This window comes from Aquarana catesbeiana, linkage group LG04, assembly GCF_042186555.1.
Source record: "Aquarana catesbeiana isolate 2022-GZ linkage group LG04, ASM4218655v1, whole genome shotgun sequence".
Classification (NCBI taxonomy): domain Eukaryota; kingdom Metazoa; phylum Chordata; class Amphibia; order Anura; family Ranidae; genus Aquarana; species Aquarana catesbeiana.
The window spans coordinates 485,404,760-485,431,480 of NC_133327.1; the positions used below are offsets into that span (position 1 = coordinate 485,404,760).

The 26,721-nt window shown below is 48.1% G+C and overlaps 1 protein-coding gene across 2 annotated transcripts in view; it reads right to left on the reverse strand.

Moving 5' to 3' along the window:
- Positions 1–26,721, reverse strand: part of NLRC4 (NLR family CARD domain containing 4) — a 630,421-nt gene that overhangs the window by 541,157 nt on the left and 62,543 nt on the right. For both annotated transcript variants that reach the window (XM_073627642.1, XM_073627641.1), the window contains exon 2: positions 1,672–1,760. In XM_073627642.1, the coding sequence (XP_073483743.1) occupies position 1,672 (1 nt within the window). In that variant the 5' untranslated portion in view covers positions 1,673–1,760. The remainder of the gene's footprint in view (positions 1–1,671; positions 1,761–26,721) is intronic.

The window sequence follows — 26,721 nt, forward strand, 5'->3', positions numbered from 1 at the left end:
TGAAGCAGGGTTTCCTGTGAAATGCGTTGGCCGACTAAATTAGATCCCAAGGCCAGGACAAACATCATCCTGGATGACTGATTTGTGGATATGTTTTTAAAACAACCCTTTTTAAGAATTTGTAATACCTTAAATAAAATTGTTAAATTTGTAGGATTCAGTTACTTACATTTATTATAACTAAGAAAGTAAATGTAAAGTCCCAGACTCTATCCCCACACACAAAATTCTGGCTATAAATGATTTTTGTTTATCAGGGTTTCAATATTTAACCTTTGTATTCAATTAGGGCAGCCCTTACATTAGTAATTTTTATTTTGTTTAACCAGCAGGTGTTATCTGCTGATTTGTTAAGGCTGCAACATGCTTATGCTGTAGCTCCGCACTTAAGTGTTAAACCACTTAAGCCCTGGAACATTTGGTCGTGCGCCGTGACTCCCAAACAAAATTGACATCCTTTTTTCCCCACAAATAGAGCTTTCTTTTGGTGGTATTTGATCACCTCTGCGGTTTTTATTTTTTGCGCTATAAACCAAAAAAGAGCAACAATTTTGAAAAAAAAGCATAATTTTTTAATTTTTGCTATATTAAATATCTCCAAAAATATATAAAAAAATTTTTATAGTGTCTACAAAATAGGGGATTGTCTTATGGCATTTTTATTAATATTTTTTTTTTTTTTACTAGTAATGGCGGCAATCAGCGATTTTTTTATCGTAACTGCGACATGGCGGACAGATTGGACACTTTTGGCGCTATTTTGGGACCATTCACATTTATACAGCGATCAGTGCGATTAAAAATGCATTGATTACTGTGTAAATGTGACTGGCAGTGAAGGGGTTAACCAGGAGGAGGCGCTGCAGGGGTTAAGTGTGTCCTAGGGATGTTTTCTAACTGTAGGGGGGATGGGCTACGTGTGTTATGACACTAATCACCGCTCCTGATCACAGGGAGCTGTGATCAGTGTCCTGTCACTAGGAAGAATGGGGAAATGCTTGTGTACATCAGCATTTCCCCGTTCTTCCTCTCCGTGAGATGATCGTGGGTATCTCCGCGGACATCGAGTCCACGGGACCAGCGATCACACTCAAGGAGCTCGCAACCACACTGCGGCAAATTTAAAGGGACGTACCTGTACGCCCATTTGCCTGTCCGTGTCATTCTGTCGACGAAATGTTCGTGCAGCAGTCGGCAAGTGGTTAAATCAAGGTCAAACTATTCAGCCTGCATCTGATAAATAATTGTGTTCATCTGCTTTAATTGCTTTTTTGGATCTAATTTGGGCTGTATTTTATACTTTGCATCTGCCTGCATTGACTACCTGCCTATTAGAAAATGCTCCTGTTCTAGGATTAGGTACCATATTTGGTTTGCCAGCTAGTAAGACATCATCAGCGGCTTGGATGAAGACCTGACACACGGAGTGAGTTTAGCAACACTATATATTTTATACTTCATAAAAGTACTGAACAATTATAAATCCAGACTGAATAAAGCATAGGCCAAGTTGTGACATTTTTCTGTCTGTCCAGTTATAATACACACATAATAATACAGATGTTTTGACAGATAAATATTAAATATTTCTGTAGTTTTTCTAGTAATAACTTTTACGTTAGCATAAATTTTATGCTATGCTTTAGAAATAAACTACTATCGAATACTTACTTGTATTAATTAAAACTTGCTTGTAGTAAATTAAGTTGAAATTTCCACTTCTGTAGATTTTTGTTGTTGAAACGAAGAAATGAATATCTCTGTAAAATATACAAAGTAGTTTCACATCATGATATGTGCTGTTGCAATATCTATAGACTTGCTATTTTGAGTAGATATAAATGAAAAATAAAAATACAATAAACACGTGAAAAAGCAACAGTAAAACAAAACTATGCTTTTTAAATTTTTCGGTGTAGAGGTCAAAGGCCATCTGTGACTCCATTGGATGTTTCCTTTGAAGAATACGATTAAAGTGGATGTAAACCCGAAATTTTTTTAATTTATTTTTTATATCATACTGTAGAGTATAAGATTTCCTATCATTTGAGCCCAGTCTTGCCATACAGAGTTAATCCATCTCTGAGCAATCCTCCTTTATTGTTCAGTGAGATAAATCATGACAAACTGAGAAAAACTTTGTCAAATACTCCCCCTTGCTGTGAGTGACAGATGATTTACATATCTCGTGCACTAGCCTGTATTTTTTAAAAACCTCCCACTCCTTTCTTTAGCAGCTCTGCAAGGATTGGCTGTTCCATACCTCAGCATGATTTGGCATGCTGAAGTCATGTGGTTACTTTCCTGTCTTTTCACCGGATGTTTAGAGATCATAGCAGAAGTTCAGTGTTAGAAATACACAGAAGAAAATGCATATTGACAAGGGTAGTGTAGAGGTGGCCAGGGAGTCTACTGACATCACGACTCCACCCACCGTGCTCCAGACAACAGACCCACCCACAGAATCTGCAGTTTTCTGGGTCTAATAACAGACAGAGGGTAAAGATACATGCAGGATTCATGTATATCCTTATAGATAACCTCTATGGCAGTAGTTTAGAAAGGATGACATTGGGTTTACATCCACTTTAAACAGTTTTTACTAAAGTGTAATGTGGGAGGTGTGCCGTTATACAGATCTTTACTTTACTTCATTTTGTACATATCACAAATTAGGATTTTTGTGCAAGTTACTCAAAAAGTATTCAACAGCACTCACCAAAATAAATTGAAGCTCTAGATCCTGAACACTATAGATACTGTGACAGTATGAGATTCTGTCACTGTGAAGTTGGTTGTTTGGGGGACACAGGGTGTGCACATTGGCTCAGTGCAGGACTGCAGAGCATAGATGTGGACTGGAGAAAACTGCTTTTGCAGCTTTCTCTGGGTTTTGGTATTCCTGCATGGGGCTCTGTAGTTTGGAGATACCATAGTGTCTTGGGTGGGACGGAATCTCCAACCCTGTGTCCAGGTTTTGTGCAGAACCAGCAGGGTGTGTGCTCAGGGGAGCACAGCCCTTGTAATGAAGGTATAGGAATACCTCATGGCTCCCAGCTGGAGACGGCTCCATCCAAGGGAGACAGAAGGGCTCCAGGTTTTAGAGGCTGCAGGTGGCAGCAAGAGGATGTGTGTGTCTGCAAGAGACAGGTAACGGCCTAAGGACTAAGGCCAAAGTGAAGCTTTTGGCTTGGAATAAACTATGTTCTGAGGACTAGCATAAAGAGCAGAGATACTGCTTTATGCCACGTACACACGATCAGAAATTCCGCCAGCAAAACTCAGATGAGAGCTTTTTGTTGGAAAATGCGACCGTGTGTATGCTCTATCTGTCTTTTGCTGGCGGAATTCCAGCCAGCAAAAGATTGAGGGCATGTTCTCTATTTTTCCGTCGGGAAAAGTTCCTATCCGAAAATGCAATCGTCTGTACAAATTCCGTCGTGCAAAATTCCTAAGCATGCTCGGAAACAATTCGATGCATGCTCGGAGGCAATGAACTTCATTTTCTCGGCTCGTCGTAGTGTTGTACGTCACCGCGTTCTTAACGGTCAAAAGTTCAGAGAACTTTTGTGTGACCGTGTGTATGCAAGGCAAGCTTGAGCGGAATTCCGCTGGAAAAACCATCCAAGTCTTTTCTGATGGAAAATCCCCTCTTATGTACGCGGCATAAGAGAGAGCCAGGTGGGCTAGTATTTTTAGTTGTGCATATCACTGAAAGAGAACCCTGTGAGGCAAACATTATATGTTGGACTTTTACTTTGTTGTTGCCATTTCCAAAAACAATGGGCTGCCATGCCCTCAAACATAGTTCCTGACTGCTGTGAATTGCCTGAAAACGCATCTACCACTAGAGCTAATGGTCCCCATGTTACAATACCAACAGCTTTCCCATTGGCTGCTACCTCTACACAAAGTGTATGCATTCCCGTGCACCAAGACAGTATTTAAACACATTTGTTTACATACCCTTGACTCACCCAGGCTGATTGCCATAATCTAACCATGCTCAACAATCCATGTCTTCCAGAATCTCTCTCATACGTAGCAAGCTGGGCAGGCGACCTGGTGACCCCCATTGATTTAGAGGACTGGAACAAGATCTGGTCCAATGTAGCTAAGTGCTCATTTAAAACAAACATTCTAGAATCGACCAACTATGTTCTCTTTCACACGAACACTAAAGACTAAAGGAGTGGACTTTAAAGGCACACAAGTAGACTGTCTAAAAATAATAAGATTGGTCTATTGGGTAAAATTAATTGAGTGAAGACAGTTATTACATATAAATACATATAAAAATTCATAAGGTTGATATTCTATACCCCACACATAACCTTTGACACCTCTTAATACGATACATAAATGTAGAAGTGTATCGGAAAGGACCCGTGATAATGTCCAAATGAAGATGTAGAAAAGCAGGCCTGTGGGTCAGGATGTGGATCCGGGCATATATTCTTTTATTTGCTGGACATGTTGCGTGTAAAGGTACGCTTCCTCGGGAGCATAAAAGGTTCTATTAGATATATATGGAAGAACAACAGTGAATATACAGTTTATCGGCATATAAAAAACATTAATAATGCATAATTAACAAAGAATACAGATAATGTTCTAGCCAGGCCAGTTGGCTGCAAACAAACCTCACAGGAAGGAATTGGCCACCTGGAGGCAGGAAGCAAAGTCAGGCAGCTGGGATGCATAATGTAGCATAGTATAATGGTTATGATACATAGGATTTTTTTGTTAATATAACCTATTTTGAAGCTAGCTAAACAAGTCCAGCAACGCCAAGATATATATAACAAATAGAGCAACTATGGTAAACCATAATATAAAATAGGTCTAGGTCATGATGAAAGAATCAATAATGTTTACAGAAGATAATGGTAAATAGTATCGGATATATTAGAAAACATTAGAGACCAATAAATTCCAAAAGTGTGCTCAAGAATGTTATTTATGTAGATGTAGACTATACAGGGCTATGTAATAATCGAGGGTGGCTTGCGTTTAAAAAGGCTATTGTAATGCTACATGTAAATGCAGAAAACAACAATAAGTAGAGCAGTAGATTGCTGGTAAGCAAATTTGTCTAAGTATACCCAGAGACAGGTAAGTACTGGCAGAGCGCTGGAGAAGCACAGGTACTGGTAGTATAAACCAGTGTTCATGTAAGTATAAGGTCTGTTTGGATATTTGTAAGAAAAAACAGACTAGCGGCTCAAAGAAGTAAGCACCTATGATGAAAGCAAAAAAGTTTTATATTTAGTCTAAAGCAGGTAGCTTACTCCAAAAGACGAAAGGAGTCATGAACTCACAATATATATGAGAGTATAGTTGGTTAATTGTTAATTGTTGTCTGGCCATCTTCTCTACATAAAAAGCCCCACATTTGCACACCATAAGGTATACCAACCCTTGTGTGCAGCAAGTGGCAGAGAATTTGGGGTAGTAGGTCTCGCCATTGGGGAGTAGGATTTTATGGCCAGGTAATACCCATAGGCAAAATGCGCAGGTACCACAGCGTGATGTCCCCAAAGGCAACTTAGATGTACATAGGTTGTGTGCTGTGTAGTGGCTAGTTACAAGTCTATCTCAGAGAGTTGGCACGTCTGAATACAATTTCCGTGCGTTCGCCAATGTATTTTCTAAGTATCGGGTCTTCCTGTAGAAGATGCCAATGAGAATCCATTATCATCCTGATATCCTCGTGATGTGATGAAAAGTTAGTAATCAATTTAACTGTGGGTTTTTCAGGGGAGTCTTGGTTTTATATAGCAGATCACTGCGTGATTGGCATGCAGCCTTGTTGTAGCCTCGACGCAGCAGTGAGCGGCTATATCCTCTTGCCAGTAAACTACGATCAAGGATGTCTACATGTTCATTAGAAATCTGATATACAAATTTATATTTGACAAGGAACGCCTGAGAGCTAAAGAAGAACGTTTCTCAGAAAGCATTAAGCATTTCAAAATGGAGGACTTTAGAGCCCTCCGTGACTTGATGCTTTTGCTAGATGAGAATGATGACACCAACACCACCAACACTACCATCTGTGCTACACTTTCACCCCCTATCAATAAGTTTAAGCCCAAATCTAAACAATTTCCCAACTTGTCCACTAACCCTCAAGCCTGGGTTTTTCTACAAAATGTTATCAGGGACATCAAACAAATGCACATCATTCCCAACAAAAGCAACCTAACTTTGACACAACGACAAACCATCTTAAAAATACAAAACCACCCTGATGTGGTTTTGAAGGCGGCGGATAAGGGTGGCAACCCTAGTCTTGATGACTAGGAACCTTTATGAAACCATGTGCCACAATATCCTATCTAACCCTCATTGGTATCAGCTCATTTCTTCACTTCGCACCTCCTCCTTCAAAAATGACTTCTTAATATTACTCTGAAGGCCTCATTGATAAAGATGTTTACGATTACCTGAATGTTCGGTCTCCCAGGGTGGGGACGTTCTATGCACTCCCCAAGGTGCATAAGACCCCTTTGTTGCCCACTGGGAGACCGATAATTTCGGGTATCGGTTGCCTCACCGAAAATTCCAGCAGGCTTGTGGACTCTGTCCTAATGCCACATGTTACAGCTCTACCTTCGTATACCAAAGATACGTTAGACTTGCTTAAACAGATTGAAGGGGTGGTCGTTCCTCCCGACTCCCTGCTCATGACCTTGGATGTGGAGGCACTTTACTCCAGCATTCCACACGAGCAGGGAGTCGTGACGATCCGTACTTTCCTCTACGAGGAGGACCACCACCACTGGAACTATAATGAATTTATTTTGAAGCTCTTGAGGTTTATTTTAACCCACAACTGATTTGATTTTATGGGCTCCTACTACCTCCAGATACAGGGGGTAGCCATGGGTACTTGCTGTGCCCCTCCCTACGCCAACCTGTATCTGGGGGGGGGTGGGAGTGACATCTTTTTACTTGTGAATCTTTGATAAAATTTACTGACCATATCTTATGTTGGAGACGTTATGTCAATGACGTCTTCATCGTATGGACAGACACTCGCCAATCCCTTGATGATTTCATTCAATCTTTAAATACTAACCAGTTTAATCTAAAGTTCACTTATAGCTGTGACATCAACAAGACTAACATCATTGACCTTGTTATCTACAAGGACAAGGATAACACATTAGCAACAAACATTTTTCGCAAAACAGCTGGCAACACACTGCTGTGCTCAGCTAGCGCACATCCTCCAGCACTCATTCGTAGCATACCGTACGCTCAGTACATTAGGCTCCGTCGAAACTGTACATATGCATCAGATTTCCAGCAACAAGCCAATTTATTACAATCACGTTTACTGGCACGAGGATATAGCCGTTCACTGCTGTGTCGAGCCTACAATAAGGCTGCACAGGTAAACTGATTACTAACTTTTCAGCACATCACGAGGATATCAAGATGATAATGGATACTCACTTGCATCTTCTACAGGAAGACCCGATACTTAGAAAATACATTGGCGAACGCCCGGAAATTGTATTCAGACGTGCCAACTCTCTCAGAGATAGACTTGTAACTAGCCACTACACAGCACACAACCTATGTACATCTAAGTTGCCTTTGGGGACATCACACTGTGGTACCTGCGCATTTTGCTCATGGGTATTACCTGGCCATAAAATCCTACTCCACAATGGCGAGACCTACTACCCCAAATTCTCCACCACTTGCTGCACACAAGGGTTGGTATACCTTATGGTGTGCAAATGTGGGGCTTTTTATGTAGGGAAGATGGCCAGACAACTGAGACAGAGAATCAACGATCATTTATACTATTCGGGCAATGGGAAAATGCTTATTCCCATTAGCCGACATCTGGATTTGTGCCATCGCTTTGACACCTCCTCTCATTTGTTGTTCTGGCCGTCGTCCCAAAAAGCCCTAGAGGGGGTGAATGGGACAAGCTTATTTTGCAAAGGGAAACTCTTTGGATAGAGCGACTCAACGCTACTCGAGCACCGGGGCTTAATGAAACCCAGTCCTATAAAGTCCTGTAGTTCCTTTGTCACTTGCTGCCTCGCCTCCTCTCCATGCCCTATTCATCTGACTATCATCGAGTCCGACAATCGACCCCACCTAAACTGCCCCATGTTGCTTGAAATGTGTTATCCAGGTGCAACATAGGTAGCTTTTCTATATATCTGACTGTCCTGGATAGTGTCTCCTGGGAAGAGCCAATGGCCAAATTGGCTTCTCTGGTATAATATTTTTGAAGAATATTGACCCTTCACCTAATAGCTCCATCCTGTCTCTTTAAATAAAAAACAAGCCAAAAGTTTCGTAGCCTAACCCTAACCCTGACTATTTATGCGGGTACTAACATATTAGATATTTTGTTGTAGTAATTATTATATCAATTTTTGCCTAATTGCTTTATTTTATGTATTATGCACCATGTTATTCAATTTTAATTTTGTCCTCTGCTCTACCATGGCCCTTCCTCCCTGGTTCTGGTCTACCTGGTGGCACTGAGGCATTTGGTCGGCCAGTTCGACCGTACAGCGCCTCACATCCTGTCTCCTTCTCTTGACCATATGTGCAGCGATTGATGGGGGCACGGGGTGCCGTTCGGCTTTCCCTGGCCCCCACCTCTGCTGCCAGTGTATTGGCTGAGTGGCGCTGCATCAGCGGCGTCACTTGGCGCATGCGTGGTAGCCATCGGTTGAGCCGGCGTGCGTCATTTCCGGTTGGGTTTGACGAACTTCCGGTGGGGATGTGTATATTACACACAGCTTGCCTGATGCTATCAGCAAACGCTGATGGGCTATCAATAGATGAACCTTTCTTATACAGCCTGGCTCCACAACTTTTTGAGGTAATTAACCAACTATACTCTCCTATATATTGTGAGTTCATGACTTCTTTCATTTTTTTGGAGTAAGCTACCTACTTTAGACTAAATATAAAACTTTTTTGCTTTCATCATAGGTGCTTACCTCTTTGAGCCGCTAGTCTATTTTTTCTTACAAATATCCAAACAGACCTTATAATTATATGAACACTGGTTTATACTACCAGTACCTGTGCTTCTCCAGCGCTCTGCCAGTACTTACCTGTCTCTGGGTATACTTAGACAATATTGCTTACCAGCATTCCATCACATCGCCTTTTCCGCGTTTGATGACTACATGGTAAGCTGTGTGTTCTGCTCTACTTATTGTTGTTTTCTGCATTTAGCATTACAATAGCCTTTTTAAACGCAAGCCACTCTTGATTATTACATAGCCCTGTTTAGTCTACATCTACATAAATAACATTCTTGAGCACCCTTTTGGAATTTATTGGTCTCTAATGTTTTCTAATATAAACAATACTATTTACCACTATCTTCTGTAAACATTATTGATTCTTTCATCATGACCGAGACCTATTTTATATTATGGTTTACCATAGTTGCTCTATTTGTTATATATATCTTGGCGTTGCTGGACTTGTTTAACTAGATTCAAAATAGGTTATATTAACAAAAAAACCCTATGTACCATAACCATTATACTATGCTACATTATGCGTCCCAGCTGCCTGACTTTGCTTTCTGCCTCCAGGTGGCCAATTCCTTTCTGGGAGTTATGTTTGCAGCCAACTGGCCTTTTTAGAGCATTATCTGTATTCTTTGTTAATTATGCATTATTAATGTTTTTTATATGCCAATAAACTGTATATTCACTGTTGTTCTTCCATATATATCTAATAGAACCTTTTATGCTCCTGAGGAAGCGTACCTTTACGCGCAACATGTCGAGCAAATAAAAGAATATATGCCCGGATCCACATCCTGACCCACAGGCCTGCTTTTCTACATCTTCATTTGGACATTATCACGGGTCCTTTCGGATACACTACTACATTTATGTATCGTATTAAGTGGTGTCAAAGGTTATGTGTGGGGCATAGAATATCAACCTTATGAATTTTTATATGTATTTATATGTAATAACTGTCTTCACTCCTTTAGTCTTTAGTTTTCGTTTGTCCATTATTGGGATGTTGACACACTGCTACCCGTGTACCCACAGTGTCACCCTGTGCAAGTACACAAAAACTTGGAATTTCCTTCAATATGTTCAATCATCGTGTACATATGATGTGACTTCTAATCCATACTTATATTTACTTATACGGATTGTATATACTTATACGGATATTTATCATGTTACTATGTTACTATGTTATTGCTATGTTTTTGTTTACCAATAAAATGATTTTATAGAATGGTGACTGATCCTTTTGGCCTCACTTGCCTACCTCATCTAAAGTCCCAAAAACCCTCCTTTTCAACAATGTTAATCAATGAAAAATTATCCACTATCCTCAGCAACTCCCAGTCCAAAATCCTTCAGATATGGGAACCAATGGCTCAATTATGCCCTACCTTCCTTAAACCCAGCAAGCCTAACCTACCTTTAAACTTCCACCCAGATTGAGACCTGAGTTCATGGGGGAATTCTCTTCCATCTCCCACATCTCTCTTTGCCCTCATTTCCTCACCCGTTTGCACTACTCCCTATCTATCTTGTAGTTTTTCCCCCCTTTTAGACACTCCATTTTTGCCAATAATCGATACTGTAAGGAAAGGCTTACTAATAGATAAGATGACTCCTCTGGACGGACGTCTGTGCACAGCCTAAAACATGTTCCCCTTTTGTGCTTGCAAGAACTAGGCACTGGCTGATGCATATGCGCATCCGCACACACACACATGTTCCTTTGCCCATTCTCGTGCACGCCAGCGCTCTTGCGCACCTGTGACAGATGTTGGCACCAAACGGGCTATTTGAACTCAGCCAGTGCTCAGGATCACTGCTGCTTTGTCTTCAGCCTCCTGTGTATCCTGTGTTCCTGTGATTCTGTATCCTGATTCCAGTTGTTGACCTGGCTTGTCTTGACCACCCCCTGAACTCTGCTGTCACTGACCTCGACTTGACCCCTAACCTCTGCTTTTGTCTGCTCCATTGGCTCCTGCTTCTCTGATTGGTTCCAGACCTGGCTTGTTTTCTGACCAGGCTCCTGCCTGTGCTCTGTACCTGATCCATCCTGCCTGTGTATGACCCGGCCTGCCTGACCCTGCAACTCTGCCTGCTGTCATCGGTACCTGCCTACCACCCCGCTGTTCCAGCTGACCTACTATCTGCTACCAGCAATCATCTCAGCTGCCCACTGTCACCCATGCCAGCCTGCTGCCTACCAGCTGCCTACCAGCTCGCTTGCTTAACCACTTCAATACCAGGCACTTAGACACCTTCCCGCCCAGGCCAATTTTCAGCTTTCAGCGCTGTTGCAATGTGAATGACAATTGCGCGGTCATGCTACACTGTACCCAAACAAATTTTTTATAATTTTGTTCCCACAAATAGAGCTTTCTTTTGGTGGTATTTGATCACCTCTGCGGTTTTTATTTTTTGCGCAACAAATAAAAAAGACCGAAAATTTTGAAAAAAAACAAGTTTTTCTTTGTTTCTGTTAAAAATTTTTGTAAATAAGCATGTTTTCTTCTTCAATGATGGGCACTGATATGGCTGCACTGATGGGCACTGATATGGCTGCACTGACGGGCACTGATATGGCGGCACTGATGGGCACCGATGAGGTGGCACTGATAGGTGGCACTGATAGGCACTTATAGGTGGCACCAATGGGCACTCATAGGCGGCACTGATGGGCACTCGTAGGTGGCATTGGGTACTTATGGGTGGCACTGGGTACTTATGGGTGGCACTGATAGGTGGCATGGATGGACACTGATGGGTGGCACCGATGACACTGATTGGTGGCACTGCTGGGCAACTTTGAAATATAATGGTGCCAATCAGTGCCCATTTGTGGGCACTGATTGGCACAGATTGGGCACAGACTGGGCACATTGGGCACATGTGGATGGCCATGGGGTACATACTTGGCCATCCACATGTTGCCCCCTTCCCTGGTGGTCCTAGTGGCGTTCCTGGTGGTCCAGTGTGGTCATCTGAGGGGGGGCTGCGCTAATAAACAATCAGCACAGACCCCACCTGTCAGGAGAGCCGCCGATCGGCTCTCCTCTACTCGCGTCTGTTAGACGCGAGTGAGACAAAGACGACCAACAGCTCTTCCTATTGACATCGTGATCAGCCATGATTGGACACGGTTGATCACATGGTAAAGAGCCTCCGCCGGAGGCTCTTTACCAAGATCGGTGTAGCGGTGTGTCAGACTGACACACTGCTCCACAGATCGCCGCGATGCGCGTCCCCACGGGTGCGCGGCGGCATGCTATCCTGCTGGACTTCATATGAAGCCCAGTCAGGATAACGGAACCACCGCCCAGCCGTCATTCTGCTATAGGCCGGGCGGCAAGTGGTTAATGGACCCTTCTGACTACTTCAGCTGCCCAGCGTGGACACCAACCCTGCTGCTAGCAAGACTTACAGGCACTCGTGCCACTCTGTATTCCTGCGCCTCCTGTCTACACTATCAGGGGCCCTGAGTCCAAGGTGTAAGAGAGGACTTCTTCATCATATCAGGCTCTGCTACCAGGTATGTGATTGATACCTTTTAGCACCATAGAGTATGCCTCATGAGAAATTGCATTGACTTGTAATATTTGACCTGAAATACAATTTCTTGTTTTCTGTTGTCACAGCCCCTGCATAGGTGTAACAGTTGTTCTGATTCTTAAAGTGAAATTCCAGTCAAAATTGAAAATTTGCCCATGATTAGTATGTTAAATATGTTAATTTCAAAGAATTTTATTGAGGTTTAGGAAATACACTCACAAAGGCAAGTCACTGAGATATGGAAAATTATATCAGTAGATATTGGGGATCTGAAGATCGTCTCGGCCATTACAGATAATGCAAGAGTATAAATCAAATTAAGCAACTAAGACAAACAAGAACATTGTAGTGGGTGTGTCTTTGAGCCAATAAAATGTTGCACTGTAACCCAACTTAAAGAGGAAGTAAACTCTTCCTTTTTTTTCCCCTTTTTGCTTACCTGCAAAGTAAAGATATAATGTGCTACTATGCATTGCATACTAGCATATTATGTGACACTTACATAGTTACATAGTAGGTGAGGTTGAAGAAAGACACAAGTCCATCAAGTCCAACCTATGTGTGTGATTATATGTCAGTATTACATTGTATATCCCTGTGGTCGTTCAGGTGCTTATCTAATAGTTTTTTGAAACTATCGATGCTCCCCGCTGAGACCACTGCCTGTGGAAGGGAATTCCACATCCTTGCCGCTCTTACAGTAAAGAACCCTCTACGCAGTTTAAGGTTAAACCTCTTTTCTTCTAATTTTAATGAGTGGCCACGTGTCTTGTTAAACTCCGCTCTGCGAAAAAGTTTTATCCCTATTGTGGGGTCACCAGCACGGTATTTGTAAATTAAAATTATATCCCCTCTTAAGCGTCTCTTCTCCAGAGAGAATAAGTTCAGTGCTCGCAACCTTTCCTCATAACTAATATCCTCCAGACCCTTTATTAGATTTGTTGCCCTTCTTTGTACTCACTCCATTTCCAGTACATCCTTCCTGAGGACTGGTGCCCAGAACTGGACAGCATACTCCAGGTGCGGCCGGACCAGAGTCTTGTAGAGCAGGAGAATTATCGTTTTATCTCTGAAGTTAATCCCCTTTTTAATGCATGACAATATAGCAAATACAGAGATTGAACTGTTTACCCCATCATCCAGGTCATTTATGAACAAATTAAATAGGATTGGTCCCAGCAGAGAACCCTGGGGGACCCCACTACCCACCCCTGACCATTCCGAGTACTCCCCATTTATCACCACCCTCTTAACTCGCCCTTGTAGCCAGTTTTCAATCCATGTACTCACCCTCTGGTCCACGCCAACGGACCTTACTTTGTACAGTAATTGAGTTATGGGGAACTGTGTCAAATGCTTTTGCAAAATCCAGATAGACCACGTCTACGAGCCTTCCTTTATCTAGATGATAGCCAGGGGCGGGTCCAAACATTTTTTTTTGGGGGGTGCTGTGTGGGAGCTGAAAGTATAAGTGGTGGTGCTAATGCGGCACGCATCGCCCTCTTGTGGGCATGGTCAAAAGTGGGTGTGGCCAAAAAGTTTATGTTTTTTCATTGTCTCTCCCATTGTGTAGATAAAATAGGACCTTCGGGCACACATAATTGATTGTGCGAGTAAAACAAGCCCAAATGCAACCAGAGACGATAAACCCCAGCATGTATAAGGGACAGCAATGATAACCCCTAGTACATGTTAGGGCCAGCCTGAACACACAGCACAACAGTGAGCAGCATACAGTGGAGGTCAGTGAGCAGTACACAGCATACAGTACAGAGCAGGAGTGACCCCTTAGAGTGCCAAGATTAGGAGTGAGCCCTTAGAGTGCAAAGAGAAAGATAGTGACCCCATAGAGAGAGAGTTCCCCTTTTTAGAGGGCCCAGAGCAAGAGAGTGCCCCCTTTTAGAGGGCCCAGAGCAGGAGAGTGCCCCCTTTTAGAGGGCCCAGAGCACAACGGTGACCCCATACACAGTACCCACAGCACGAAGGAGATCCCATATACAGTGTCCACAGCAGGAGGGTGACCCCATACACAGTGTCCACATCAGGAGGGTGACCTCATACACAGTGTCCACATCAGGAGGGTGACCTCATACACAGTGTTCACAGCAGGAGGGTGACCCCATACACGGTGCCCACAGCACGAGGGTGACCCCCATACACAATGTCCACAGCACGAGGGTGACCCCATACAGTGTCCACAGCACAACAGTGACCCCATACACAGTGCCCACAGCAGGAGGGTGACCCCATACACAGTGCCCACAGCAGGAGGGTGACCCCATTCACAGTGCCCACAGCACAACAGTGACCCCATACACAGTGCCCATAGCAGGAGGGTGACCCCATACACAGTGCCCACAGTAGGAGGGTGACCCCATACATAGTGTCCAGAGCACAATGGTGACCCCATACACAGTGCCCACAGCAGGAGGGTGACTCCATACACAGTGCCCACAGCAGAAGAGTGACCCCATACACAGTGCCCACAGCACAACGGTGACCCCATACACAGTGTCCACAGCACAACAGTGACCCCATACACAGTGCCCACAGCAAGAGGGTGACCCCATACACAGTGCCCACAGCAGGAGGGTGACCCCACACACAGTGTCCACAGCACAACGGTGACCCCACACACAGTGCCCACAGCAGGAGGGTGACCCCATACACAGTGCCCACAGCAGGAGGGTGACCCCATACACAGTGCCCAAAGCAGGAGGGTGACCCCATACACAGCACCCACAGCACAACGGTGACCCCATACACAGTGCCCACAGCAGGAGGGTGACCCCGTACACAGTGCCCACAGCAGGAGGGTGACCCCGTACACAGTGCCCACAGCAGGAGGGTGACCTCATACACAGTGTCCACAGCAGGAGGGTGACCCCATACACAGTGTCCACAACAGGAAGGTGACCCCATACACAGTGTCCACAGCACAAAGGTGACCGCATACACAATTCCCACAGCAGGAGGGTGACCCCATACACAGTCCAGTTGTTGACCTGGCTTGTCTTGACCACCGCCTGAACTCTGCCGTCACTGACCTCGACTTGACCCCTAACCTCTGCTTTTGTCTGCTCCATTGGCTCCTGCTTCTCTGATTGGTTCCAGACCTGGCTTGTTTTCTGACCAGGCTCCTGCCTGTGCTCTGTACCTGATCCATCCTGCCTGTGTATGACCCGGCCTGCCTGACCCTGCAACTCTGCCTGCTGTCATCGGTACCTGCCTACCACCCCGCTGTTCCAGCTGACCTACTATCTGCTACCAGCAATCATCTCAGCTGCCCACTGTCACCCATGCCAGCCTGCTGCCTACCAGCTGCCTACCAGCTCGCTTGCTTAACCACTTCAATACCAGGCACTTAGACACCTTCCCGCCCAGGCCAATTTTCAGCTTTCAGCGCTGTTGCAATGTGAATGACAATTGCGCGGTCATGCTACACTGTACCCAAACAAATTTTTTATAATTTTGTTCCCACAAATAGAGCTTTCTTTTGGTGGTATTTGATCACCTCTGCGGTTTTTATTTTTTGCGCAACAAATAAAAAAGACCGAAAATTTTGAAAAAAAACAAGTTTTTCTTTGTTTCTGTTAAAAATTTTTGTAAATAAGTATGTTTTCTTCTTCAATGATGGGCACTGATATGGCTGCACTGATGGGCACTGATATGGCTGCACTGACGGGCACTGATATGGCGGCACTGATGGGCACCGATGAGGTGGCACTGATGAGGTGGCACTGATAGGTGGCACTGATAGGCACTTATAGGTGGCACCAATGGGCACTCATAGGCGGCACTGATGGGCACTCGTAGGTGGCATTGGGTACTTATGGGTGGCACTGGGTACTTATGGGTGGCACTGATAGGTGGCATGGATGGACACTGATGGGTGGCACTGATGACACTGATTGGTGGCACTGCTGGGCAACTCTGAAATATAATGGTGCCAATCAGTGCCCATTTGTGGGCACTGATTGGCACAGATTGGGCACAGACTGGGCACATTGGGCACATGTGGATGGCCATGGGGTACATACCTGGCCATCCACATGTTGCCCCCTTCCCTGGTGGTCCTAGTGGCGTTCTTGGTGGTCCAGTGTGGTCATCTGAGGGGGGGCTGCGCTAATAAACAATCAGCACAGACCCCCCCTGTCAGGAGAGCCGCCGATCGGCTCTCCTCTACTCGCGTCTGTTAGACGCGAGTGAGACAAAGACGACCAACAGCTCTTCCTATTGACATCGTGATCAGCCATGATTGGACACGGCTGATCACGTGGTAAAGAGCCTCCGCCGGAGGCTCTTTACCAAGATCGGTGTAGCGGTGTGTCAGACTGACACACTGCTCCACAGATCGCCGCGATGCGCGTCCCCACGGGTGCGCGGCGGCATGCTATCCTGCTGGACTTCATATGAAGCCCAGTCAGGATAACGGAACCACCGCCCGGCCGTCATTCTGCTATAGGCCAGGCGGCAAGTGGTTAATGGACCCTTCTGACTACTTCAGCTGCCCAGCGTGGACACCAACCCTGCTGCTAGCAAGACTTGTATCCTTAGATGCAGACAAGCAAAGAAAGTGTTTCCACCGCTCAGGCTGACAATGACCCAGGTGTAAGTAGGAGTTTCAGAGCAGAAGAGCTCCAGGTGCTGGCTGAATGCTAGACAAGGCAGGCTTGAATGGAGGAGAAGATTTGGATGCCGCACACCGGATGTAGTCAAAAAACTTCACTTTATTGAAAAAATGGGATCATCAAAATAACAAGACTGTCATGCAGAAAGTACAGGTAAGCTGAAGCGTTTCGCACTCAGGACTGAGTGCTTACTCATAGCTATGAGTAAGCACTCAGTCCTGAGTGCGAAACGCGTCAGCTTACCTGTACTTTCTGCATGACAGTCTTGTTATTTTGATGATCCCATTTTTTCAATAAAGTGAAGTTTTTTGACTACATCCGGTGTGCGGCATCCAAATCTTCTCCTCCATTCAAGCCTGCTAGCAAGACTTACAGGCACTCGTGCCACTCTGTATTCCTGCGCCTCCTGTCTACACTATCAGGGGCCCTGAGTCCAAGGTGTAAGAGAGGACTTCTTCATCATATCAGGCTCTGCTACCAGGTATGTGATTGATACCTTTTAGCACCATAGAGTATGCCTCATGAGAAATTGCATTGACTTGTAATATTTGACCTGAAATACAATTTCTTGTTTTCTGTTGTCACAGCCCCTGCATAGGTGTAACAGTTGTTCTGATTCTTAAAGTGAAATTCCAGTCAAAATTGAAAATTTGCCCATGATTAGTATGTTAAATATGTTAATTTCAAAGAATTTTATTGAGGTTTAGGAAATACACTCACAAAGGCAAGTCACTGAGATATGGAAAATTATATCAGTAGATATTGGGGATCTGAAGATCGTCTCGGCCATTACAGATAATGCAAGAGTATAAATCAAATTAAGCAACTAAGACAAACAAGAACATTGTAGTGGGTGTGTCTTTGAGCCAATAAAATGTTGCACTGTAACCCAACTTAAAGAGGAAGTAAACTCTTCCTTTTTTTTCCCCTTTTTGCTTACCTGCAAAGTAAAGATATAATGTGCTAGTATGCATTGCATACTAGCATATTATGTGACACTTACATAGTTACATAGTAGGTGAGGTTGAAGAAAGACACAAGTCCATCAAGTCCAACCAATGTGTGTGATTATATGTCAGTATTACATTGTATATCCCTGTGGTCGTTCAGGTGCTTATCTAATAGTTTTTTGAAACTATCGATGCTCCCCGCTGAGACCACTGCCTGTGGAAGGGAATTCCACATCCTTGCCGCTCTTACAGTAAAGAACCCTCTACGCAGTTTAAGGTTAAACCTCTTTTCTTCTAATTTTAATGAGTGGCCACGTGTCTTGTTAAACTCCGCTCTGCGAAAAAGTTTTATCCCTATTGTGGGGTCACCAGCACGGTATTTGTAAATTAAAATGATATCCCCTCTTAAGCGTCTCTTCTCCAGAGAGAATAAGTTCAGTGCTCGCAACCTTTCCTCATAACTAATATCCTCCAGACCCTTTATTAGATTTGTTGCCCTTCTTTGTACTCACTCCATTTCCAGTACATCCTTCCTGAGGACTGGTGCCCAGAACTGGACAGCATACTCCAGGTGCGGCCGGACCAGAGTCTTGTAGAGCAGGAGAATTATCGTTTTATCTCTGAAGTTAATCCCCTTTTTAATGCATGACAATATAGCAAATACAAAGATTGAACTGTTTACCCCATCATCCAGGTCATTTATGAACAAATTAAATAGGATTGGTCCCAGCAGAGAACCCTGGGGGACCCCACTACCCACCCCTGACCATTCCGAGTACTCCCCATTTATCACCACCCTCTTAACTCGCCCTTGTAGCCAGTTTTCAATCCATATACTCACCCTCTGGTCCACGCCAACGGACCTTACTTTGTACAGTAATTGAGTTATGGGGAACTGTGTCAAATGCTTTTGCAAAATCCAGATAGACCACGTCTACGAGCCTTCCTTTATCTAGATGATAGCCAGGGGCGGGTCCAAACATTTTTTTTGGAGGGTGCTGTGTGGGAGCTGAAAGTATAAGTGGTGGTGCTAATGCGGCACGCATCGCCCTCTTGTGGGCATGGTCAAAAGTGGGTGTGGCCAAAAAGTTTGTGTTTTTTCATTGTCTCTCCCATTGTGTAGATAAAATAGGACCTTCGGGCACACATAATTGATTGTGCGAGTAAAACAAGCCCAAATGCAACCAGAGACGATAAACCCCAGCATGTATAAGGGACAGCAATGATAACCCCTAGTACATGTTAGGGCCAGCCTGAACACACAGCACAACAGTGAGCAGCATACAGTGGAGGTCAGTGAGCAGTACACAGCATACAGTACAGAGCAGGAGTGACCCCTTAGAGTGCCAAGATTAGGCGTGAGCCCTTAGAGTGCAAAGAGAAAGATAGTGACCCCATAGAGAGAGAGTTCCCCTTTTTAGAGGGCCCAGAGCAGGAGAGTGCCCCCTTTTAGAGGGCCCAGAGCAGGAGAGTGCCCCCTTTTAGAGGGCCCAGAGCACAACGGTGACCCCATACACAGTACCCACAGCACGAAGGAGACCCCATATACAGTGTCCACAGCAGGAGGGTGACCCTATACACAGTGTCCACATCAGGAGGGTGACCTCATACACAGTGTCCACATCAGGAGGGTGACCTCATACACAGTGTTCACAGCAGGAGGGTGACCCCATACACGGTGCCCACAGCACAAGGGTGACCCCCATACACAATGTCCACAGCACGAGGGTGACCCCATACAGTGTCCACAGCACAACAGTGACCCCATACACAGTGCCCAAAGCAGGAGGGTGACCCCATACACAGTGCCCACAGCAGAAGGGTGACCCCATACACAGTGCCCACAGCACAACAGTGACCCCATACACAGTGCCCATAGCACGAGGGTGACCCCATACACAGTGCCCACAGTAGGAGGGTGACCCCATACATAGTGTCCAGAGCACAATGGTGACCCCATACACAGTGCCCACAGCAGGAGGGTGACCCCATACACAGTGCCCACAGCAGAAGGGTGACCCCATACACAGTGCCCACAGCACAACAGTGACCCCATACACAGTGTCCACAGCACAACAGTGACCCTATACACAGTGCCCACAGCAAGAGGGTGACCCCATACACAGTGCCCACAGCAAGAGGGGGACCCCACACACAGTGTCCACAGCACAACGGTGACCCCACACACAGTGCCCACAGCAGGAGGGTGACCCCATACACAGTGCCCACAGCAGGAGGGTGACCCAATACACAGCACCCAGAGCACAACGGTGACCCCATACACAGTGCCCACAGCAGGAGGGTGACCCCGTACACAGTGCCCACAGCAGGAGGGTGACCCCGTACACAGTGCCCACAGCAGGAGGGTGACCTCATACACAGTGTCCACAGCAGGAGGGTGACCCCATACACAGTGTCCACAACAGGAAGGTGACCCCATACACAGTGTCCACAGCAGGAGGGTGACCCCAATCACAGTGTCCACAGCACAAAGGTGACCCCATACACAATTCCCACAGCAGGAGGGTGACCCCATACACAGTGCCCACAGCAGGAGGGTGACCCCATACACAGTGCCCACAGCAAGAGGGGGACCCCACACACAGTGTCCACAGCACAACGGTGATCCCACACACAGTGCCCACAGCAGGAGGGTGACCCCATACACAGTGCCCACAGCAGGAGGGTGACCCCATACACAGTGCCCAAAGCAGGAGGGTGACCCCATACACAGCACCCACAGCACAACGGTGACCCCATACACAGTGCCCACAGCAGGAGGGTGACCCCGTACACCGTGCCCACAGCAGGAGGGTGACCCCGTACACAGTGCCCACAGCAGGAGGGTGACCTCATACACAGTGTCCACAGCAGGAGGGTGACCCCATACACAGTGTCCACAACAGGAAGGTGACCCCATACACAGTGTCCACAGCAGGAGGGTGACCCCATACACAGTGTCCACAGCACAAAGGTGACCCCATACACAATTCCCACAGCAGGAGGGTGACCCCATACACAGTGCCCACAGCAGGAGGGTGACCCCATACACAGTGTCCACAGCAGGAGGGTGACCCCATACACAGTGCCCACAGCAGAAGGGTGACCCCATACACAGTGCCCACAGCACGACGGTGACCCCATACACAGTGTCCACAGCACAACAGTGACCCCATACACAGTGCCCACAGCAAGAGGGTGACCCCATACACAGTGCCCACAGCAGGAGGGTGACCCCACACACAGTGTCCACAGCACAACGGTGACCCCACACACAGTGCCGACAGCAGGAGGGTGACCCCATACACAGTGCCCACAGCAGGAGGGTGACCCCATACACAGTGCCCACAGCAGGAGGATGACCCCATACACAGTACCCACAGCACAACGGTGACCCCATACACAGTGCCCACAGCAGGAGGGTGACCCCATACACAGTGCCCACAGCAGGAGGATGACCCCATACACAGTACCCACAGCACAACGGTGACCCTATACACAGTGCCCACAGCAGAAGGGTGACCCCGTACACAGTGCCCACAGCAGGAGGGTGACCCCATACACAGTGCCCACAGCAGAAGGGTGACCCCATACACAGTGCCCACAGCACGACGGTGACCCCATACACAGTGTCCACAGCACAACAGTGACCCCATACACAGTGCCCACAACAAGAGGGTGACCCCATACACAGTGCCCACAGCAGGAGGGTGACCCCACACACAGTGTCCACAGCACAACGGTGACCCCACACACAGTGCCCACAGCAGGAGGGTGACCCCATACACAGTGCCCACAGCAGAAGGGTGACCCCATACACAGTGCCCACAGCACGATGGTGACCCCATACACAGTGTCCACAGCACAACAGTGACCCCATACACAGTGCCCACAGCAAGAGGGTGACCCCATACACAGTGCCCACAGCAGGAGGGTGACCCCACACACAGTGTCCACAGCACAACGGTGACCCCACACACAGTGCCCACAGCAGGAGGGTGACCCCATACACAGTGCCCACAGCAGAAGGGTGACCCCATACACAGTACCCACAGCACAACGGTGACCCCATACACAGTGCCCACAGCAGAAGGGTGACCCCGTACACAGTGCCCACAGCAGGAGGGTGACCCCGTACACAGTGCCCACAGCAGGAGGGTGACCTCATACACAGTGTCCACAGCAGGAGGGTGACCCCATACACAGTGTCCACAGCAGGAAGGTGACCCCATACACAGTGTCCACAGCAGGAGGGTGACCCCATACACAGTGTCCACAGCACAAAGGTGACCCCATACACAATGCCCACAGCAGGAGGGTGACCCCATACACAGTGCCCACAGCAGGAGGGTGACCCCATACACAGTGTCCACAGCAGGAGGGTGACCCCATACACAGTGTCAACAGCAGGAAGGTGACCCCATACACAGTGTCCACAGCAGGAAGGTGACCCCATACACAGTGTCCACAGCAGGAGGGTGACCCCATACACAGTGTCCACAGCAGGAGGGTGACCCCATACACAGTGTCCACAGCACAAAGGTGACCCCATACATAATGCCCACAGCAGGAGGGTGACCCCATACACAGTGCCCAAAGCAGGAGGGTGACCGCATACACAGTGACCACAGCAGGAGGGTGACCCCATACACAGTGACCACAGCACAACGATGACCCCATACACAGAGCCCACAGCAGGAGGGTGACCCCCATACACAGTGCCCATAGCACGACGGTGACCCCATACACAGTGTCCACAGCACAGCAGTGTCCCCATACACAGTACCCACAGCACAACGGTGAACCCATACACAGTGCCCACTTTTAGAGGGCCCAGAGCAGGAGAGTGACCCCTTTTAGAGGGCCCAGAGCACAACCGTGACCCCATACACAGTACCCACAGCACGACGGAGACCCCATACACAGTATCCACATCAGGAGGGTGACCTCATACATAGTGTCCACAGCAGGAGGGTGACCCCATACACAGTGCCCACAGCAGAAGGGTGACCCCATACACAGTGCCCACAGCAGAAGGGTGACCCCCATACACAATGTCCACAGCACGAGGGTGACCCCATACAGTGTCCACAGCACAACAGTGACCCCATACACAGTGCCCACAGCAGGAGGGTGACCCCATACACAGTGCCCACAGCAGGAGGGTGACCCCATACACAGTGCCCACAGCACAACAGTGACCCCACACACAGTGCCCATAGCAGGAGGGTGACCCCATACACAGTGCCCACAGTAGGAGGGTGACCCCATACATAGTGTCCAGAGTACAGTGGTGACCCCATACACAGTGCCGTGACCCCATACACAGTGCCCACAGCAGGAGGGTGACCCCATACACAGTGCCCACAGCACGACGGTGACCCCATACACAGTGTCCACAGCACAACAGTGACCCCATACACAGTGCCTACAGCAAGAGGGTGACCCCATACACAGTGCCCACAGCAGGAGGGTGACCCCACACACAGTGTCCACAGCACAACGGTGACCCCACACACAGTGCCCACAGCAGGAGGGTGACCCCATACACAGTGCCCACAGCAGGAGGGTGACCCCATACACAGTGCCCACAGCAGGAGGGTGACCCCATACACAGTGTCCACAGCACAATGGTGACCCCATACACAGTACCCACAGCAGGAGGGTGACCTCATACACAGTGCCCACAGCAGGAGGGTGACCCCGTACACAGTGCCCACAGCAGGAGGGTGACCCCATACACAGTGTCCACAGCAGGAGGGTGACCCCATACACAGTGCCCACAGCAGGAGGGTGACCCCATACACAGTGTCCACAGCAGGAGGGTGACCCCATACACAGTGTCCACAGCAGGAAGGTGACCCCATACACAGTGTCCACAGCAGGAGGGTGACCCCATACACAGTGTCCACAGCACAAAGGTGACCCCATACACAATGCCCACAGCAGGAGGGTGACCCCATACACAGTGCCCACAGCAGGAGGGTGACCCCATACACAGTGTCCACAGCAGAAGGGTGACCCCATACACAGTGTCCACAGCACAAAGGTGACCCCATACACAATTCCCACAGCAGGAGGGTGACCCCATACACAGTGCCCACAGCAGGAGGGTGACCCCATACACAGTGTCCACAGCAGGAGGGTGACCCCATACACAGTGCCCACAGCAGAAGGGTGACCCCATACACAGTGCCCACAGCACGACGGTGACCCCATACACAGTGTCCACAGCACAACAGTGACCCCATACACAGTGCCCACAGCAAGAGGGTGACCCCATACACAGTGCCCACAGCAGGAGGGTGACCCCACACACAGTGTCCACAGCACAACGGTGACCCCACACACAGTGCCCACAGCAGGAGGGTGACCCCATACACAGTGCCCACAGCAGGAGGGTGACCCCATACACAGTGCCCACAGCAGGAGGATGACCCCATACACAGTACCCACAGCACAACGGTGACCCCATACACAGTGCCCACAGCAGAAGGGTGACCCCATACACAGTGCCCACAGCAGGAGGGTGACCCCATACACAGTACCCACAGCACAACGGTGACCCTATACACAGTGCCCACAGCAGAAGGGTGACCCCGTACACAGTGCCCACAGCAGGAGGTTGACCCCATACACAGTGCCCACAGCAGAAGGGTGACCCCATACACAGTGCCCACAGCACGACGGTGACCCCATACACAGTGTCCACAGCACAACAGTGACCCCATACACAGTGCCCACAACAAGAGGGTGACCCCATACACAGTGCCCACAGCAGGAGGGTGACCCCACACACAGTGTCCACAGCACAACGGTGACCCCACACACAGTGCCCACAGCAGGAGGGTGACCCCATACACAGTGCCCACAGCAGAAGGGTGACCCCATACACAGTGCCCACAGCACGACGGTGACCCCATACACAGTGTCCACAGCACAACAGTGACCCCATACACAGTGCCCACAGCAAGAGGGTGGCCCCATACACAGTGCCCACAGCAGGAGGGTGACCCGACACACAGTGTCCACAGCACAACGGTGACCCCACACACAGTGCCCACAGCAGGAGGGTGACCCCATACACAGTGCCCACAGCAGAAGGGTGACCCCATACACAGTACCCACAGCACAACGGTGACCCCATACACAGTGCCCACAGCAGAAGGGTGACCCCGTACACAGTGCCCACAGCAGGAGGGTGACCCCGTACACAGTGCCCACAGCAGGAGGGTGACCTCATACACAGTGTCCACAGCAGGAGGGTGACCCCATACACAGTGTCCACAGCAGGAAGGTGACCCCATACACAGTGTCCACAGCAGGAGGGTGACCCCATACACAGTGTCCACAGCACAAAGGTGACCCCATACACAATGCCCACAGCAGGAGGGTGACCCCATACACAGTGCCCACAGCAGGAGGGTGACCCCATACACAGTGTCCACAGCAGGAGGGTGACCCCATACACAGTGTCCACAGCAGGAAGGTGACCCCATACACAGTGTCCACAGCAGGAAGGTGACCCCATACACAGTGTCCACAGCAGGAGGGTGACCCCATACACAGTGTCCACAGCACAAAGGTGACCCCATACATAATGCCCACAGCAGGAGGGTGACCCCATACACAGTGCCCAAAGCAGGAGGGTGACCGCATACACAGTGACCACAGCAGGAGGGTGACCCCATACACAGTGACCACAGCACAACGGTGACCCCATACACAGAGCCCACAGCAGGAGGGTGACCCCCATACACAGTGCCCACAGCACGACGGTGACCCCATACACAGTGCCCACTTTTAGAGGGCCCAGAGCAGGAGAGTGACCCCTTTTAGAGGGCCCAGAGCACAACCGTGACCCCATACACAGTACCCACAGCACGACGGAGACCCCATACACAGTATCCACATCAGGAGGGTGACCTCATACATAGTGTCCACAGCAGGAGGGTGACCCCATACACAGTGCCCACAGCAGAAGGGTGACCCCATACACAGTGCCCACAGCAGAAGGGTGACCCCCATACACAATGTCCACAGCACGAGGGTGACCCCATACAGTGTCCACAGCACAACAGTGACCCCATACACAGTGCCCACAGCAGGAGGGTGACCCCATACACAGTGCCCACAGTAGGAGGGTGACCCCATACATAGTGTCCAGAGTACAGTGGTGACCCCATACACAGTGCCCACAACAGGAGGGTGACCCCATACACAGTGCCCACAGCAGGAGGGTGACCCCATACACAGTGCCCACAGCACGACGGTGACCCCATACACAGTGTCCACAGCACAACAGTGACCCCATACACAGTGCCTACAGCAAGAGGGTGACCCCATACACCGTGCCCACAGCAGGAGGGTGACCCCACACACAGTGTCCACAGCACAACGGTGACCCCACACACAGTGCCCACAGCAGGAGGGTGACCCCATACACAGTGCCCACAGCAGGAGGGTGACCCCATACACAGTGCCCACAGCAGGAGGGTGACCCCATACACAGTGTCCACAGCACAATGGTGACCCCATACACAGTACCCACAGCAGGAGGGT